Raw genomic sequence first — 19,788 nt, 5'->3', positions numbered from 1 at the left:
CAGTAAACTCTAACATAACTATTTTTAGTTTATAATTTTAATAGCCCTTACTAAATCACTTAGATCCTAGCTAGTCTTTAGTCATCTGAGAAAATAAAAGCCTATAGATTTGTGATCTTTTCCTCGTAAGAACTCTGTGAAGCTTATAATTTAGAGTGGTTAATGGCCCACCAGTGGACCTCAGACCATATTCTGCAAGGTCTAGTTGAACATAGGTCCCAAAAGAACAGTGACTTGCCCAGAATGTCAGTGGCACAACCTACGCTGGAAATGGTGCCTCTTAATCCCCAATTAATGTGTTCTTTCGGCTGTCTTATAAGTAGTCCTTGAATTCAGGGCCTGGTTGCAGCAGGATATAGTGCATCTGCAGAGGTGAAGTGACCTATTGTGAACTTCTAACGACCTCTGAGTTTTTACATAATTTTGACTCTGGCATTAATGTATTTATTGTTACTCCCCAAGGATAACCTTGGTAATAATATCATGTCATAAAACACTTTATTATTGACTGGTTGCTTTCAAATAAATTATATCATTTGCTATTTGGAATTAACCCCTTGAGGTAGGTACCAGTGTTTTCTCTATCACTATGGTATAGATGATAAAACTAAGGCTCAGAGGGGCACCTGAGTGGTTCAGTCAGTTAAGCATCTGACTCTTGATCTAAGTTCCTGCCATGATCTCAGGGTCATGAGTTCAAGCCTTGTGTTGGGCTCCATGCTGGGCATGAAGCCTACCTCAAAAAGGGAAGGAAAACAAAACTGAGGCTCAGAAAAGTTGAAGAGGCTCGTAAGTGTAGAGAGAAGATGTTTATCCAGGGTTTCTTCTCTCTCTTTTTTTCAAATCATCTTTCTAATTATAAAGTACTGCATACTCATGTACAATTTTGGCAGATGGAGAATATAAGAAAACTCAACCAAAGAAAAATAATAACATATTTCTTTCTTTTTTTCTCTGTGCATAGATACAGAATGAGAATCATTATGTATTTACTCCTTGTGATCCTGCTCAATTCATTTCATATTAAGAATTTTCACCCTGGCTTCAAAAAATTCTTCCTAAGCATCATCTTGAATGGTTCTATGAGAATCATACTCAGAACAAGCACTTAAATATCATTTATTATGTGCCGGGCACCATTCTAAGTTCTGTACATGTATTAACTAACTTAGTACTCCCAAGCACCCAATGAGGTAGGAACTCTTACTCTCTTCAGCCCGTACAGGAAGGAACTGAAAAACAAGGAAGTCAAGTGCCTTGCCCAGGTCCTGAGGCTGAGAAGGGACAGAGCCACAATTGAAGCCCAAGTCCTAGGTTCCTAATCACCACCAACTGTATTCATTCCTTTGTATGGATATAACATGGCTCATTTAACTAATCCCTTACTGATGGGCATTTAAGTCATTTCTAGTTTTTCTCTTATAAATGGAAATGGGTTTCTTGACACTCCCTCTACCACATCAAGCAGCCCATTCATGGAACAGATTCCGCAGTAGCCATTATCATGGCCAGAATGTTTACTGAATAAGCTGTTCTTGGACCTCCAAGATGCGGATTCTTTGCTAGCTCTGTAGTGCTAGAGGGGGATGATTTGCTCCTCCCCTCCCAGAACTCAATGAGGTTTCTTGTGGGAGACTCAGCAGGGCTAACACCCAGCCACCAAATACAGCAAGGCCTCCTGGGAGGTGTGGGTTCTGACTAATTGGTTCTGTCTGCCGAGTCTATGATGCTGGCCTGCCAGATGGCAGCCACAGTTGCCTGGTAAAGAGACCCTCATTACCACCTTGACTAAGTGGTAAATGGAATTCTGCTGCAGTGAAAGAAGTAAACCAATCAGAACTCCTTCTAGATCCTTCTCTCTCACACATAGATGAAAATAAGCTTTCCTGCCTGGGATGTAACAGGCAATCTGGACCGCCTGAATTTGCTCCAAAAGAAAAGTTGCTGATAAAGACTGAGCTAACGTGGGTGAGGACAGGCAAGTGTGAAACTCTTTTCTACATTACAGATCAAGTTTGAAGAGTATCATTAGTTAGTAGGAGGTAAGTAAAGCTGAAAATGCTATGAGAGCTCATCGTTTCATGTATCTGCGAACAGTAAGATATCTTAGAAATCAGCAAGTACAAATCTCCACTTCCGAAATGAAGAACGAGGGGCCCAGAGAGCTTTAGTGATTAGTTTGAGGCTTTACAAGTCAAGAGCCTGGCTCTTCTTAACAGTAGCCTTAGAATCCTTTTTCTCCAAATTCTGTTCCTTATGTGTCTTTGAAAATACAAATACTGTTTGTATTATTTCTCAGAAGCATCAGCTCTGCCTTCTCTCAGAAAATAAAAAAGAATGTGTGACTAGCTACAAACTCAGTAGCACGGTTTCAAAAATAAAATTAGAGCGTGTTTTTTTGCATCTGGCAGCATGAAAATGAAAAGTGTGAGTGCTTTAATTTTAATAATTATCATAGTTGATCGGTAATGTGTTCTTTTCAAAGTGCTTTTGTGTGTTTTATCTTATTTGTTCTCCACAGTACCCTGAGAGGTAGGTGGAGGCACATGATGCTATCCTCATTTTGTAGATGAAGAGACAGAGGTCAAGGACATTTCCACTTGGCCGTGCATTGGTAGATTCATCATGTTCAACACAGAACCTTTGATCCTGCTCTTTTTCTGTGGTCTGTGTCTCACAGAGTAGACTCCCATCTTAGCCGGTTATATCAGCAAGAAACCTGGGCATGCTTTCCTTCTCTCTCTCCCTGAATCTAGTATCACTGAGCCCTTTAAATCCTAACCCTTTATGTCTCTCAAAAATGCCTTCTTATTTCTGCTTCCTCTGCCATCATCCTAGTCAGACCACCATTGTACCTCAGCAAGTTGATTTTAATTATCTCCAAACTGGCTGTCCTTTTCTATGCTTCTCTCTCTGTATTGGTCAGCTACTGTAATAATACTGCTGTGTGACAAATCACCCCAATACTCAGTGGTTTATAAAAAGAATCATACATGCTCACATCTGCAGATGTGAGCTAAGACAGCTTTTGCTTTCTTTATTTAGACTTTTCTAGGCTTGGCTGCAAATGATAGATTTAGTTCAGGTCTGCTCTGGGTTTTTCTTACTGTTCTGAACCCAGTAGGCTCCTCAAGGCACGTTCTTCTTATAGGAATGGAAATGTTTCAAGACAACAGACTCTACCACAAGTACGTATTAAGTCTTTGCTTGTGTCATATCTGATGTGGGAAACAAAGGCAGAAGAAAAAATTAAATTTCCTTGCAACTTAGCCCATTGACAAGTCTGTGAGACAGGCAGAGTGACATTCCTCTGGGAATTCAACTGCCTCAATGTTAACTCTTTGCTGAGGGCAAAAAGTGATCTTAGCTTAACATTATCCTGACCTCCAGGATCCTGTAGGTTTCCTTTAACATAAAAAAAAAAATTCCTTTGGAAACTCCCTTTATCTCTACCCCCAAATATATGTTTGCAATCATCCTCTAAGCATAAAGCTCACTGATATACATCTGAAGGATCTTATTGATGTGCAAATGTTGGGGCTCTGGAGCCAACCCAAGAAAAAAATTCCTAGGATGTCTTTGGTGCAAAAAAGGTGGTTTTCTTAAAGCACAGGGATAGGACACATGGGCAGAAAGACCTGCCCTGGGATTGTGAGGAATAGTTGATTGTTTACTTGGGAGCTGGGGGAGGTAAAGACAGAGGGAAGTTTCCAAAAGCATTAAAAAAAATTTTTTTTTTACATTTATTTATTTTTGAGAGACAGAGAGAGACAGAGCACAAGTGAGGTAGGGGCAGAGCCGAAGCAGGCTCCAGGCTCTGAGCTGTCAGCACAGAGCCCAACACAGGGCTCGAACTCACAAACTGTGAGATCATGAGCCAAAGTTGGAAGCTTAACTGACAGAGCCACCCAGGTGCCCCTACAAAAGCATTTTAATATGCTAAAGAAGACACATGGGATACTGGAGGCCTACTTATTGTCAAGCTAAGGCTATTTTTCCCTCAAGGAAAGTATCAATATTAAAACAGTTGGGAATTCCTGGAGGAATGTTTTACTCTGCCAGCCTCAAGTATTTGTCAATGGGCTGCAGGTTCTAAGGAAATTTGATATTATCTACATTTCCTTTTTGCCTTTATTCCACATAATTATGATTAAGGTTTTATTAGACAGTAACAAATGACCTTATCCTAACAATAGCTGGCTCTTTCAAGGTCCTAGAAACCTTGCTTCCAAAATTCCTTGGAGACTTATGCTATCCCTAACCCCCTCCCAACTTGAAAGTATATAATCAGTCACCCATTACAACCCCAGTGCAGCTCTTCTGCCCATGGGTCTTGTCCCTGTGCTTTAATAAAACCACCTTTTTGCACCAAAGATGTCTGAAGCATTCTTTCTTGGCTGTTGCCTCTGAACCCCAATATTTCCACATCATTATCCACGAACATCTGCCCCACTGGCCAAGATAAACCACATGGCAAAGCACAACACAACTGGGGCAAGGGTATATATTTTGCCTCTTTTAGGAAGAACTTCAGAAGCACTCAAGTGTGGCCACTACTTAAAAGACTTAAAACCACTGTTTAATCCCCTTTGCCCTAGTGTAAAATGCAAAGTCCTTGATGGCCACTCCAACTCACTTCTGTTCTCTCTACTTCTCTCACATGCCCACCTTTCCATAAACAATCTCTATTTCCCAGATAGAGTTGTGTTCCATTTTGTCTTCTATGCCTTGTCCATGCTATTCCTTTTATATGAAATTCTCTCCATGTAACCTCTAGTTACACTAGGGTCTCAACTTACTGAGATATCAACTCCACTAAGAAGCATCGCTGTCTGATCACCAAGATTGTGGTAAATGCCTTTTGTAAGGTACTTGTAAATCAGTCTGTGCATACCCCTCTGGCAGATGTTGCTATGCTATTAAAATGGGTTGTTTCCTCTAATGTAAACTTGTGTGTCAGTTACACTAAAGAAAAATAATCAAAAAAATTAAAAAACAATGGTATGAAGTAGGTGCTCACATCTCTATTTTATAGGTGAGAAAACTGAGACACAGTGAGTGACATAAAGTAATTTGCCAAAGCTCATACAACCAGTTGAGTATTGGTGGATCTAGGATGTGAACCCAAGTAGTCTGGATCCCCTATACCTGTCTAAATCTCTCTTTCATTATTGGACCCCACTCCTCAGGAGAAAAATAAAACTCTCCCTAAAGAGAATGGGATTAAATGCCAAGAAATACTACTTTGTTGAGTAGAGTTGAGCTTTTGAGTGCTAGAAACCATTATAATATTTTAGAATTTTTTGCCCCCTCAAGGGCAACATTGAGAAAAATGCATGTACTACACTATAATGCCTCTCATAAACACATCATTTATGGTAAAATTTCTTGCAAATAAACCTTATAAGTAAATGAATACTTTTTTTAATATAAATAAAAACATAGGCTTCCTTGTCTCCTTCCATGAGTCTGTAAATTCCCTGAGAATAAAAATTTTCTTATTCACTTTTGTTTCCAAAATGCCTCTCTCTATATATTACCCAAAGCCAACATCCAACATTTGTTTACTAGACAAACACCAGAGGCTTTCACATTAGAGTCTGAAAGAAATCAAGCATATCTATTATTTCCATTGGTTTTTAATATAAAATTGGAGGTATTGGCCAATGTAATTTTTAAAAAGAAAGCAATTACAGACAGAATAATTGGAAAGAGGAAGAACTATTGTCAAATGATACAATTACACACATAAAATTTGAAAACAGCTAATGAAGAAACTACTAAAACACTAGGAGAATGTGACAAAACAGAATTATATCATCCACATACACAAATCAGTGGCCTTCATATATTATAAACAAAAGCTAGTTAGGACACAAAATGGAAGGCAGCATTTATAATTACAAATAAAAGCATACCTATATTAAGTAAATAAGTAAATAAACCAAATGCCTAGTCAAACTTAACAAGAAATGTCCAAACCTTTATGAGAAAAAATAAAAAACTCTCCTAAAAGACACAAGAGTAGATTTGAACAATGAAAAGGTATGCTGTTCTTGTATAGAAAAAAAGTTAACATTGTGAATCGCTATCAAAATCCCACTGACATTTTTTTGAAGAAATAGAAAAATCCAACCTAAAATTCATATTGAATCTCCAGGGACCCTGACGTCCAAAGCAATCCTGAGAAGGAAGGTATACAAGCGTGTGGTAATCGAAACACTATTGTACTGGCATAAAGACAGACATTAGAATAATGGATTAGCATAGGGTGTCCAAAATAAACCCTCACATATATGGTCAAATGACTTTTTTAACAAGGGTTCCAAGATGATCCAATGGGGAAAAGATGGTCTTTTCAAGAAATGGCACTAGGAAAACTGGAATGTCCACATGCAAAAGTATGTAGCTGGACCTTCACCTAACACCATATATAAAAATTAACTCAAAATGGATCCATGGCTTAAGTATAAGATCCAAAACTATAAAACTCTTGGAAGAAAAAATGGGCAAAATCTTCACACTGGATCTGACAATGATCCCAGCTTTGAGCCTGGAATGTCTACTTACACCAGAAGCAATGGAGATACCAAACATTTTCCGAGACTTGTTAAAAAAAAGGTTTGGAATCTAACTTAAAATGGCTCTCACTAAAAGAAAAAGAAGAAGAAGAAGAAGAAGAAGAAGAAGAAGAAGAAGAAGAAGAAGAAGAGGAGGAGGAGGAGGAGGAGGAAGAGGAAGAGGAAGAAGAAGAAAATATTAAAGGCTTCCAGTAGTCAAAAGTGGGACATTTTGGCTATCAATAAAAGTAATTTTAATGGATTTAAATGCATTGTATATGCTTAAATCTATAACCTTATAGTGATTAAAAAAAAAAAAAACTCATTGGTCACCTGGGAAGAACGCTAGGGAACAGACTATTTTTTAAATTGGTGAATAATAGAAGCATTTATTGTTTGCCTTTTCTATACAAACTGTATTTTTTTTTAAGTTTATTTTGAGAGAGAGAGAGAGAGCAAGCAGGGTAGGGGCAGAGAGAGAGGGAGCGAGCGAACCCCTAGCAGGCTCCACACTGTCAGTTTGCAGAGGTCTGAGCCACCCAGGTACACAAACTGTATTTTAGATAATAGTTAATGAAGACAGTTTCTCTGTAAAGAAGCATTCATATTAATAAATGAGAGCTAATAATAGGATAAGAATATTACCATTTATGAAACCCTAATGGAAAAGAAATGGAGTAAAGCAATGAGCTTATCAGTACCTATAAAAAGAAAGACAATCTGACAGCATTTGTTTGCATGGGACAATGTATCACCTGTGAAAGGATCTTGCTGAAACAACTGAACTTGAATAAGATCAAGACCCTGGTTCTAACTATTTTACAAGATAGAGATGGGACGGTTGGTTAAACCTTGCACAGAAATACAAGCAACCAAATCCAGACTGTGGAAAACTTTATAGGGCACACAACACAGCTTCTTCAGCACATCAATTACAAGGGGAAAAAAAAAAAAAAACGGCAGGAAAAAAAAGGCGGGGGTGGGGCAGTGAAGGGAATAGGAAGAACTAGAAATTTAAAAAGATGTAAAAGATTTAAACCAATTACAATATATGGATCTTATCTGGTTCTTGTTTTGAATTAAACTGAAAAATACGATGTATCAGATAATTGGGGGATTTTCAACAACTGACTGGATATTTGAAGAGGTTAAGAAATTACTGCTTTTAAAAGTATTATAATGGGATTGTAGTTATATTTTCAAAAATTTGTTACTCTTAAGGCAGAAGTTCCCAAACTTTGGCATGTGTTAGAAGTACTGGAGGGCTTACTAAAACACATATTTCTGGACCCCAAGCCCTGAAATTCTCATTCAGTGGGTCTAGGGTGGGTGTCAAGAATTCACATTCCTAACGTGTTTCTAGGTGATGCTGAGGTTTCTGGCCCAGGGACCACGCTTTGAAAACCACTGCTTTATAGATACGTGCTTAAAAAAAAAAAAAAATGTGGATGAAATAATAGCCCATCTGTGGTTTATTTACTTCATTTCTGGTGGCAGGTGATGTGGGTATGAATAAAACAAGCATTTCCGTTGATAATTACAGCCTGGTGACGAGTATATGGAGTTCTATTATACTATCCTTACCACATGTGCCTGTGTTTGAAGTGTTCTATAATTACAAGTTAACATGTAAAGAAAATATAAATGTTTATATTTATGAATATATATGTTTATATTTGTAAATATAAATAAAATACTCAAATGATTAATGCTAATACTTATTGTATTGACTTCAGGTATAAAAATCACATGTTAAATTTATTAATTTGGAAATGCTTTTTTTTTCAGTTCTGCATTTCTTAAGAAATCCTGTCAAGCTTTTTATATCCATCTTTCTCATGATTGTATTTATTATCACTAGCATCTCTTTTTGAGCCATTTAACAGCTTTCTGGAGCACATCAACACCTTGGTCTCAAATGTTGAAGAATCAGAACTTTTCAAATCTGCATTAGATGCTGTCTCTGCAGATTTCCTCTCAAGCCCCAGCTATGCATTGCGCAATATGAAGACAATTCGTTGTGTTCACTTGTCTTGGAGAAGGCTGTTCATGGATTCCACAATATAACCACTTTATTTATTTTTAATTTTTTAATGTTTATTTATTTTAGAGACAGAGAGAGAGAGAGACAGAGCACAAGCAGGGGAGAGGTGGAGAGAGAGAGGAAGACACAGAATCTGAAACAGGCTCCAGGCTCTGAGCTGTCAGCACAGGGCCCTATGCTGGTTTTAAACTCTGGAACAGCGAGAGGTCATGACCTGAGCTGAAGTCAAAGACGTTCAACCGACTGAGCCACCCAGGCTCCCCATCACAATATAACCACTTTAAAATAGTTTTTTTAATAACCAATATTTTTTAAAAGTCTTATTCACACTCCCCAGACCCCAAGAAGAATTACTAAATCTGTGTTAATGTTTTTAAGTTTATTTATTTTGAGAGAGAGTGAGAGACAGAGAGAGAGAGAGGGAGAGAATGAGTGGGGTAGGAGCAGAGCGAGAGGGAGAGGGAGAAAGAATCCCAAAATGGGATTCAGTCTCATGGTCATTAGATCATGACCTGAGCCAAACTCAAGAGTCAGAGACGTTCAACTGATGGAGCCACCCAGGTGCCCCTAAATCTGTGTTAAACTTCTGTGCTTCATTTGTAACAATTCTTCTAGGTAAATGTCACAATACTGGTGTTATGCCCCAAATCCACTGTGTGTTAGCCACAAGCACTATTTTCTGATTCAAAGTAAAACAAATGAGAGAAACCTGTAGAACTGGAGATTTTACAGATACTCTGGCAACCCTTGAAGTCAGAAACATGGTAATTCTTGATCAACATCTTCCATGTTATCTTCTTTGACACTTTGTGGATACAATGTTTGGAAAAACAACAGCCCCGGGTGATTGGTGTCAGCAAAGGGAAAAGTCTGAAGCCAGGCACACGCCACAGGGCCTGAACAGACCATCGTCACCTTTCTCACACTGTGTTTCTCTATTTGTTCTTCAAATTTGGCACTGTTCTTAAATGCTGGGAGTCAGTGGGGTACCAGACTGTTCTGGCCCACACAGAGCTCTCACTCTATTGAGACACACAGCAAATGACAAATCAAGGTTTAGAATTTACAAATTGTTTAAAATACATTATAATACTCATTCCTCACAGCAGTCCTGGGAGTAGAATATAATTTCCTCTTTCCGTAGGAGAGCCTATAAAATTTAGTCTGTGGACATCTAGGCTAAAAGATCTGTGATGGCAAGAAGCATACCTGCCTTGTTCACCTGTATCTGTAGTGAAGATAAAGGCATTCAATAAACTGTGGTGTTTAAATGAGGAAAGGGACACCTTGACTCCTTTGGAATGGTGAAGTATTGATAAATGCTCCTTCGGAACCCTACAGTATAGGGGCACCTGGGTGGCACAGTCAGTTAAGTATCTGCCTTTGGTTCAGGTCATGATCTCATGGTTCATGAGTTCAAGCCCAGCCTTGGGCTCTGTGCTGACAGCTCAGATCTTGGAGCCTGCTTCAGATCCCGTGTCTCCTGTTCTCTCTGTCCCTCCCCTGCTCACTTGCTCATTCTCTCTCTCTCTTTAAAAAATAAATAAACATTAAAAATATTTTTTTAAAGAATCCTGCAATATAGAAGTGTATCAATTCTCAGAGGCAGAAAAATATTTGTATGTGGCTGAAAATAGAAATGTTTTATATTACAAATAATTTCCAAAGAAACATACTGTTCTAAGAAAATGTTCTAGGGACGCCTGGGTGGCTCAGTTGTGTAAGCATCCAACTTCAGCTCAGGTCATGATCTTTTGGTCTGTGAATTTGAGCCCCTCATCGAGCTCTGTGCTGACAACTCAGAGCCTGGAGCCTGCTTTGGATCCTGTCTCCTTCTCTCTGCCTCTCCCCCACTCACGCTCTGTCTCTCAAAAATGAATAAATGTTTTTAAAAAATTAAAGAAAGAAAAAGAAAAAGTTCTAGGAAACACCTGAAATACCTAACCAAACATTTTATAGGATGAAACTGCTCTGTGGACTGAATGTGGAATCTCTCTCCTCCTGGGGTAGTGGGGGAAATGTAGGTTTCAAATCTTACCTGCACAATTCACTAGGGGGTAAATTTTGAACAATTCCTTTTTTTTTTTTTACCTTTATTTATTTATTTTGAGAGAGAGAGAAAATGCTCATGCATACATGCCAGAAAGGGAGGGGCAGAGAGTGGGGGAGAGAGAGAATCCCAAGCAGGCACGATGCTGTCAGCACAGAGCCCAATACGGGGCTTGATCTCACAAACCATGAGAACATAACCTGAGCTGAAAACAAGAGTCTGATGCTTAACTGTCTGAGCAACCTAGGCTCCCCAATGTCATTATTTTTTATGCCTATTCTAGAACTCTCTACCACTCCTGCTCACTCTTCCCACTCTAAAGAGCCTCTTGATTTTTCTTTAAAATGCTTCACGACTATAAAGCACCTACAGGTTGCTATCCATACTGACTGGTTATTCAACATGACTATCAACTGAGTACAGACATTCAGCTTTCAGTGAATCCTTCTGATAATGTCTCCTTTCAATTACCTGACATCAAAAAGGATTATTTTTGTGTGTCTCAATTTATTCCCAAGATTTTATTTTTATCTGGTATGACACGGTAACAGATATAATGACAACTGCCTTTCAGAGAATAGTTTCTTACGTTTCCCACACAAAGGCGGCATGCCACATATCACAGGAACACATGAGGAAGGACCAAGCTCTGTCAGGAGGCAGAAGTGAGGGGACAGCACAGGCTACAGTCTTTATACAGGTTTCCACAGGAAAGGCAACGCAGCACAGGGGAAACAGCTTAGGACTGGCTAGCTTGAATAATTCCAGCAGGGTTTGAGCATAGGGGTGGTCCCTAGTTATCCAGTATCTGGACTGGGTTGATTGGGGGCAGGGGAAATATTTGCTTCGTGAGAAATTCGTGAACCCTGGGAAGGGCAGTCTCTTCCAGCCAGCAAGGCTACCTGAGATGTCAAAACGTCATAAAATACAGACAATAAAAAACATGAGTAATACACCTACACCATGGCAAGAGGGAATGGTACTTCATCACTCACCTTTGTTCCATCATTTATTCTATTGTAAACTTTATGAACGTTGCCCTTGGGATATAATATTCTGGGCTTTTGAATCTCTTCTGTTCCATTCCTGACAAAACTCACAATTGCCTTTGCTGTTCTTCCTGAATCTGTTAATTAAAACAGTCTAAAGGAGTGGCTGGCTGGCTCCATCATAGAGCATGGGACTCTTAATCTCAGGGTTGTAAGTTCAAGCCCCACGTTGGGTGTGGAGCTTAATACACACACACACACACACACACACACACACACACACACACACAGCCTAAGGATACTTTTATCTCTAATAAGAACCCTATATTTCCCTATAAATGCCTTATGATATACCTATTTTTCCTTTGTCGCAGATACCTTCTTTCTTGCACAAATGAAACGGCACTGTTTTACTGTTAATATATTTGTCAAATGTATGAATTGCATAATGCTGAGATTGATGTTGAGACAAGCATTCTTTGGGGACTCATTGATTCAGTCACTCTATGGACTGAAGTCACTTAGAACTGGGAATGTGTTTTAAGAGATTGTTTCCTCGTTCATATTCTCCTTTCTTCTTTCTCTTTTCCTCTTTCCTTCTGATCCTTACTACCATTTGTCTTTGTTTCTTTAAGATTCCCATCCAGGCAAATGTCCATTGTAGCTCAGTACCAACTGGAGACCAGTCCCTATCCTATATCCATGGCCTCCCCGGGAGAAACCTGAGACTGGTCTTTGGAACAGATGGCAAGGGACAGCTCTGACCAACCTAAAGTACGTATACTGAGACTTGCCTTGTTTTCTATTGTGGATGAAGGGTATTATTTGTTGCCTGTAGACTTTGATGTGCAGCAGATAATGAGACAGTCTGAGAGGGACGCTAGAGGCCATATAATGAAGATTCCAAGAAGCTCCTTGGTGAGCTTACAGGCAAACCTTGATTGTCTCAACTGAACTTCTCATCTTTCTTCCACCTTCTTCCTCTGGAGACAATGGGTCTCTAAAACTTGGCATTCTAAATTCTCTTATAATTTAAAAAGTTATTTTGTAGAAGACGGATGATATACCTTCAGTAGCCTTCTAACAGAGTATGCACTCTAAAATGATTTTCTTCTTTTCTTCTTCGGAAGGCAACGGTCCCGAGGTATTGCAAACTAATAAATATGCCCAGAATGAATACCAACCTCCAGGTGTTACCAGCTTGCACTGTTCTAGGCGAGGCCTGAAAGTGGGTGCTCTGATATCAGCCCCACTAGGCTTCTGCTTCTTTGCATTGGCCGTCACTTCTCATTTTAGAACTGTGTTAATTGATTGTTGCTGTTGCTCTTGTGTCAGGATTTTGGCCAGAGGCCAAGTGGAACAACAAGAGAAGACGCTTTTCTTCTTGCCCTGGTCAGAAGAGAACTCAGCTCGCGCCCTTTGAGTTCTGGCTTCCTAGAAAAGCTTCAGAAAGAGCTGAAGATCCTGGATCCTATCTCTTCAGGATTTCTTCTCCAGTCTCAGCTAAGCCACCTTTTCTTAAGACAGGAAGTCCCTCTACAGTTACCAATAGTCAAGATCCTTTGCCAGAGATTTTCTAAGAGGGGCTCTCCAGAAATGGTACAGCCATGTTGCTATTCTAAGCATGGGTTCCTTTTGTTTATTTTACTTGTACGCACCAGAGTAGAATTAAAATTTTAGTTTCTTTTTTTTTCTTAAAAATAACCTTTACTATTGACTCCTAAGATACAAAGCTTATTTGTATTCATATGTGGAAATTTCTAGTCAGAAGAAACCAGAATAGAAAATGGATTAAGTCTCTTAGCTCTATTTAATTTCTTTTTGAAAGACTGCTGTTCCTGACTCATTATCTGCCCTGTGCACTATTGGGTTACAGATTCAGGAAAATGGGCTCACTTGAGTCAACTTACATGTCGGTCAGTCTGTAGGCTCTGAGATGAGAATGGAGAATTTGACTAGGATGTATCATTGCAGAGAGTTCCCTAAAGAGTTAGAAGTGGGAGGTATATTTGAAATACAATTCACCACCATTTGACTAATTGGGAAGCTGAGATCCAGAGTGGGGAAAGGAAATTGCTTAGTGTACTCAGAGAATTAATGGTGGACCCAAAGCAGAGATTGAGGCTCCCCAGTGACAAGTCCAGGGTTCTTGCTCTGAACACTGCACTTCCCAAGCTCACATTTATGGGTAGATACAAAGCATAGTCCAAGTGTAACCAGGGTGCTAGAGGAATATATCCTACAATAGAAAAAAGCAATAGCAATGGGTAAATCATGAGTGAACATGTGTAGAAAACCAGGCTAAAACAAACCTCATAGGGGTAATCTGGGAATTTAGTAATATAATAAGTGCAAATTACCTGGCCGCATGCTTAGCATTTAGTAGGTATTCAAACAAATGTTAGTTCTCTCTCCTGCCCATTTCTAACCAACTAACCAACTATAATTAGTTGTATATTGATGAGAAGTATTTAGCAATACAGTGTCAACTTAGTACAGCCACTGTGAATCTTCAATCAAATTCTCTGGCCTGAGATTGATTTTATGTCAGAACCTTATATAGCTTCCCTCCCCCATGGTTATCCCTCAACTGCCCTGGAGTTGTATGTCCACCAGAGTCTGTAGGATGTCATCCAGACCAGCAATGGAAATGGACAACATTCTTTCAGTCCTTTCCCATGTTTAAAAAGAAAAAAAGGACTGGGTGGGGGGGGGGGGTGTCTTGAGATTTTTCACTTAGCTTAATAAGACCTTGTCCTCAAATAATCCGAACATATCTGCTAGATATATCTAAATACAAGCAAATGCTATATATAATAAATATATGAGATGTGAGAGAGCAGCTAGAGGTTAGGTTATGCTGTAGTAACAAACAGCCCCAAAATTTCAGTGGCTCAAAACAACAAAAGTTTACTTCTCACTTACACTTCCCTAATAGGTCAGGCACAGTTTTGCCATTATCTTAGCTCCCAAACCCACACGGATGAGGTAGCAACTCTGGAGTATTTTTGGACATGCTGGCAGAGGGGGATAAAAAGAGAGCTATGGAGTGGCTCGTGTGAGCAGTTTAATCCTCAACCAGAAGGAGCACATGTCACTTCTGCTCACAACTCATCGGCCAGAATTGTTCCCATAGCCCTACCCAACCACAAGGCAATCAGGAAGGGGGGATAGTAGGAATATTTGCTTTTCAAAAGCACTAATAATTATCATACTATATTTTTAAGGCTGTTTTAGAAACTTTTAATGGTAAAAAAAAATTCCAAATACCCTCTACCTCAACAGGCATTTCCCTTATGGGCATTTATTTCCCTTATATGTACGTTAAATGACAGCGTTCTTTTTCATATTGGATTTTCAGGTGAGCTATGGAAAACTCCTCTGGTTTTTAAAAGCTGCAGCTTCAGGTGACTCCCAGCAAAGCCAAAGAGTTGTGGGCAGCAATGGGAACAAGAGTCAGAGTTATCACGATCATGGCCAAGGGTACTTTCCTTCTTTTCTTGGGCATAGTGTTCCTAGATTTCTAGAGCTGGCGGTGACATCAGAGGCCATTCACCTGAAAAGCTCACCCAAGGTAGAATCACCATGCCCTTCACCAACACTGGGCTTATGCTGATCATTTCCTCTCTCTGGTACAAAGGCCAGCACAGAAAGTTATTTGCAACAATTGCATAGTTTCTTGAGATCAAGCATGTGTCTTTTTTTTATGAGGTTGCCATGTGAAAAGGAAAACCCTCATTATGAAGTAAGGAATGACTGTATACTGGCACAGAGCTCCAGTCTCTAAGGTATGATTCCAGAAACACGCTTCATGAGTGAACTCCTGGTTTACGGGCACTAGCAAAGAAAGGTTTCAGGTACAAGAATCAATAATCCCCTCATATAATCTCAAAGGAAAGAGATGACACAAAGTAAAAACAGGATGTGAGGAATATCATTAGAGATGAGGCACAATAAAGCATGAGAGTCTCTGTGTTCTCCAAGAAAGTTGACAAAGTGCAGTAGTTAGGAACATAGCCTCCATTACCTAAAGCCTGGGCTCAATTCCTGTTTCTGCCATTTAATGGCTATGTAACCTGAGGACAGTCAGCTACCCTCTCTGTGCTTCCATTCTCCAAGTGTGAAATAGGAACCATAAGACATTTCCCTTCACTTCATAGATTTATAAGGGTAAGTCAATCAATCAAGGCAAAGTTCTCAAAAACAGTATCCGATACATAGTAAATGCTATAGAAGAGTGTTTTTACTTTTTTTTAAACTATCCTACCAGAAGATACTCTTTCCATTACAAATAATGAGACACAGTGATTAAGAGCCATGATATTGGAATTTATCACTTCACTCTAGGGAACTAGAGTTTCCTGTAAAAATGTCCCTGGGCCAAATGTTAGACTTGATTCCTTTCTACGGTATGCCATTTTCATGCCCTTTTGGCATTCGTTGAATACCAGATGCTTGCCAGGCACACCTTGCTGTGCACAGTGAATTCAGAGGTTGGCAAGGCCCATTCTTTCCCTCAAGGGCTCAAGTTGCAAAGAAAGTGACACTGCCATGTGGGTCTATGAGTCAAATATCTGGGAGCAACTGTGCTATGGAGGGCCATAAAGCCCCCAGAATTTTTTTAAAGTAGGTTTATTTTTGTGAGAGAGAGAGAGAGAGAGTGGGAGAAGGGGAGAGAGAGAATGAGAGAGAGAGAAAGAGAGAGAGTCCCAAGCAGACTCTGCACTGTCAGTGAAGAGCCCAATGCAGGGCTCTAATTCACAAACCGTGAGATCATAACCTGAGCAGAAATCAAGAGTCAGACACTTAACCCACTGAGCCACGCAGGCGCCTGTAGCCACAGAAATTTTTAATAATCAGCAACCACACTTCATAAAATACAGACCATGAGATTTGAGCCCAGAGAGGTGGTGGGCTATGCACTAAAACACATGGTTACCCATTGGCAGGTATGGGTACTATGGGTCCTGGACAGGAAGGCTTTCCTGAGCCCTGGACCAGGTTGTATCTCTTTGTGGTATGGCCCCACAGTCCTTTCCTTGCCTAACAGCCGTGGTACTTGTAACTATGTACTTGACATTTGAGGTTAGTGATAATAGCGTGTGCCCTAGCCAACTCGGTGTCGAGCGTAGTTCCTGGCACGTGGGAGATGCTCAACGAGTAATTTTTTAAATGTAATTGGCACCCTAATTATCCACTTGCAGGGACATCTGGATATCTACTCTGTAAAAGAGGTGCACAGAGAGATCATTTTGAACTCATCAGAGAAGGTGCTGCTTTACACAAACCAGACAGCATGTTTGTGGAAGTGCAGAACTGATGGCCCGTAATGAATCCAGGCTCTTTGTTAATCAATGTGCTGCTCAGGAAAAGGCTCTCCCGCGCATTCTGTCAGGGAGAGCCTTTAATGGGGTAGCTCTGTGATGTTTAAAAAGCCTCCGGCATCACCTGTGGCAACAACAGTGGCAATGGCTCTCCTTACCTAAGTTGGACCAGATGAAACACACTCTTGCAGCAGGTTTCCTAAGAAACCCCACCAGCTGAAACAAATGGGTTCCATACAACTCCTGCCCATTTAGCAATTGGTGTTCGGAGTCAGGGGCCAAAGCCTCATGAATTCCTACCCCCAGGAAATGGCATTGCAAGAAAAGGAACGAGGAAGGAAAATTTGTGATTCAAATCTGGGACAGATACATCTGATTGGCAAGGCCTGGGTCATGTGCTCTATCAGCAAAGAGAGACTAGTAAACCAAATAGCTAGCATTTTCCTCGACTGGAGTGAGAGGCAGACTCCTGAGCTAGAGAACTCTCTGAACAAAGGAAGGAGGGTGAAGAAACTATGTGACCAAAACAAAGACAAACAGCCACCCCTTCCTGCACTAAGCTTTTGGAAAATATTAGCTATTAGGCCAAAGCCCAAGTAAGAGTCACAGAGCAAAAGAAGGTGCAATATGACCTTTAGTAAAAGTTAAATACATGCATATAAAAAGAATCGATTCCAAGTGCTGCACAAGATCCCCAGGAAATAGTAAGAAACAAAACAGAGTTGATCCACATCTGATGGAGCAGTCAAATAGGGAAGTTAGACACGAGGCAATGACCAAAGAAATAAAGATGTGAATGCAACACGAGGGAGATTTATTAAGGAAAAGAACAAGGAATTATAAAAGAGCTGATCAAGCACAGGGTGCTGGAGCACCACTGAGAGACAATTGGGAGCACCACTTCCCAGATACTCATTCAGTGACGTCGGGTTGGTAGCTTGAAGTCAGCCATGGTGGGAGCACTTGCACCGTAAAAATTAGTAATGCTAACAGATCAGGGCCTTATCTTGGAGAGCGGGTTGTTAAACTTTACTGGCATACCACTGAAAGAAGGCTGATTTACAGGAGTGGAGACTGAGGGATGTCACAGAATGTCCCTGTAGGGAAGTGGCACTTGACGTTGAGACGGTGGAAATTAGGAAAAGCTCCACTGCCGAGAAGACAGTTCAGACGGATCCGGAAGGAACATCATGTGAATGCTAAATGAGTAAAAATCTCACTAGTTAAATCAAATAAGTAAATGACTGTAACATTTTTATCATCCTGTGGTTTTTCACCTATTATTTAAAGTAACAATAGTCAGTGAGATAAACCATCTTAATAATTATAAACATTTGCAAAATCATTATTACCAAAACTTTTCTGGGTTTTCCAGATACAAATTGCAAAGTCAAGGATAACAGAGGAAGTTCACTCGATTCAAGATTTCCTTCTAAATAGGTTCCCTGGTTACAGAGATCTGGCAGGATCTGATTTGCTTTGCTTGTGGCAATGAGCGGTTTGGAAATTTGATTTCCCATCAATAATTATCTGGGCCTAAGAGAAGTAAGATCAGGCAGCTAAAGTAAACTACTGTGGTCACTTCCAATTTTTTCTCTCAACCTGGAAAAAAGAGTTAGAGATTAGGTTACAAAGTTTGGTTTATGTTCTAGTTGAATTGGTTGGTGCCTCATGGAGAAGAGACTCTAGTGGTCAGGAGAATGGAATCGATTGGAATGAATGTAGCAAATCTTCATGCTCAGATGCCATGACCAGGTTACTGAGATTTAGAAGACCCTCCTGGGTGGGTTCTCTGGTTCCACAGTGTATGTCAGGGGTGAGAGATCCAGTATGAAAACATAGAACAGCTTTGGGTGGATCATCTTTTCATAGCATTTCCCCTGCTCCTCCAAACAGTACTGCTCGTCAAGATGCCAGCCCACAGTCAGAAGTGAGCAAGAGCCTGTCGGAGATCTTGATGGCACTAAGGACAACTAATGGGAAACTCAACATAGAGAACCTCAGTCGGAATTTTCAAAAAGAAGATCGCTCATTTTCTGGCTCCCTGCCCCTACCCAAGGTAACCAAAACTAGAGTTCAGATGTGTTGATCTCCAAAGGCTACCTCAGGGCATTGGGTCTATAAGAAAGCACAGTTATGATCTGTGTTCTGCCTGTGGATCACATTATACACTTGTTTTCTGTGCCTCAGAGGAGAAAAAAAAGAAGACGACGACGACGAAAAGGAATTATGGAATGTGCAGAATCGGTCCAGGAATTACTTACACTGGGATACGTTTTATGATAATAATAGAAAATATGAGGGGAGCCTGGGTGGGTCAGTCAGTTAAGTGTCTGACTTCAGCTCAGGTCATAATCTCACAGTTCGTGAGTTCGAGCCCCATGTCAGGCTCTGTGCTGACAGCTCAGAGCCTGGAGCCTGCTTTGGATTCTGTGTCTCTCTCTCTCTCTCTGTCTCTCCCCCACTCGTGCTCTGTCTCTCTCTCTCAAAAATAAGTAAACGTTAAAAACTTTTTTAAAAAATAATAGAAAATATGACAACACCCAAGTAACATTTCACGATGGAAAATAAATATTTTCCCAAGGCCAAATGTTCACTTCTCACACCCTGTACCAGTTTCCAGTGACATCAGCATGTGGTATCTCATGCTTTAGGAACACCAAAGTTTAGGAACTAGTGTGATTTATTGCTGATAGAGACTAGTCTGCTGTTTGGGAACATTAATTAACAGTACAGATGTGTCTTATGGAAGAAGATCCAGAACCATATTAACTCAAGTATTGTCTTCAGCCAAACAAACCCTAGGCATGAGGCTACCTCA

At 40.1% G+C, this 19,788-nt stretch overlaps 1 protein-coding gene across 1 annotated transcript in view; it reads left to right on the top strand.

Annotated features, from left to right (window-relative positions):
- CC1H1orf87 (chromosome C1 C1orf87 homolog) overlaps positions 1-19,788 on the top strand; it is an 85,678-nt gene that overhangs the window by 20,129 nt on the left and 45,761 nt on the right. The window contains 5 exon segments of the mRNA XM_025912684.2: positions 12,279-12,367; positions 12,369-12,417; positions 12,979-13,242; positions 15,005-15,126; positions 18,864-19,026. Coding sequence (XP_025768469.1) covers positions 12,279-12,367; positions 12,369-12,417; positions 12,979-13,242; positions 15,005-15,126; positions 18,864-19,026 — 687 coding nt within the window.

The sequence above is a fragment of the Puma concolor genome, chromosome C1 (assembly GCF_028749965.1).
Source record: "Puma concolor isolate L17-30 chromosome C1, mPumCon1.1.hap2, whole genome shotgun sequence".
Lineage (NCBI taxonomy): Eukaryota > Metazoa > Chordata > Mammalia > Carnivora > Felidae > Puma > Puma concolor.
Note: the sequence above shows the minus strand (reverse complement) of the source record. Positions and strands in the feature narration are given on the sequence as shown.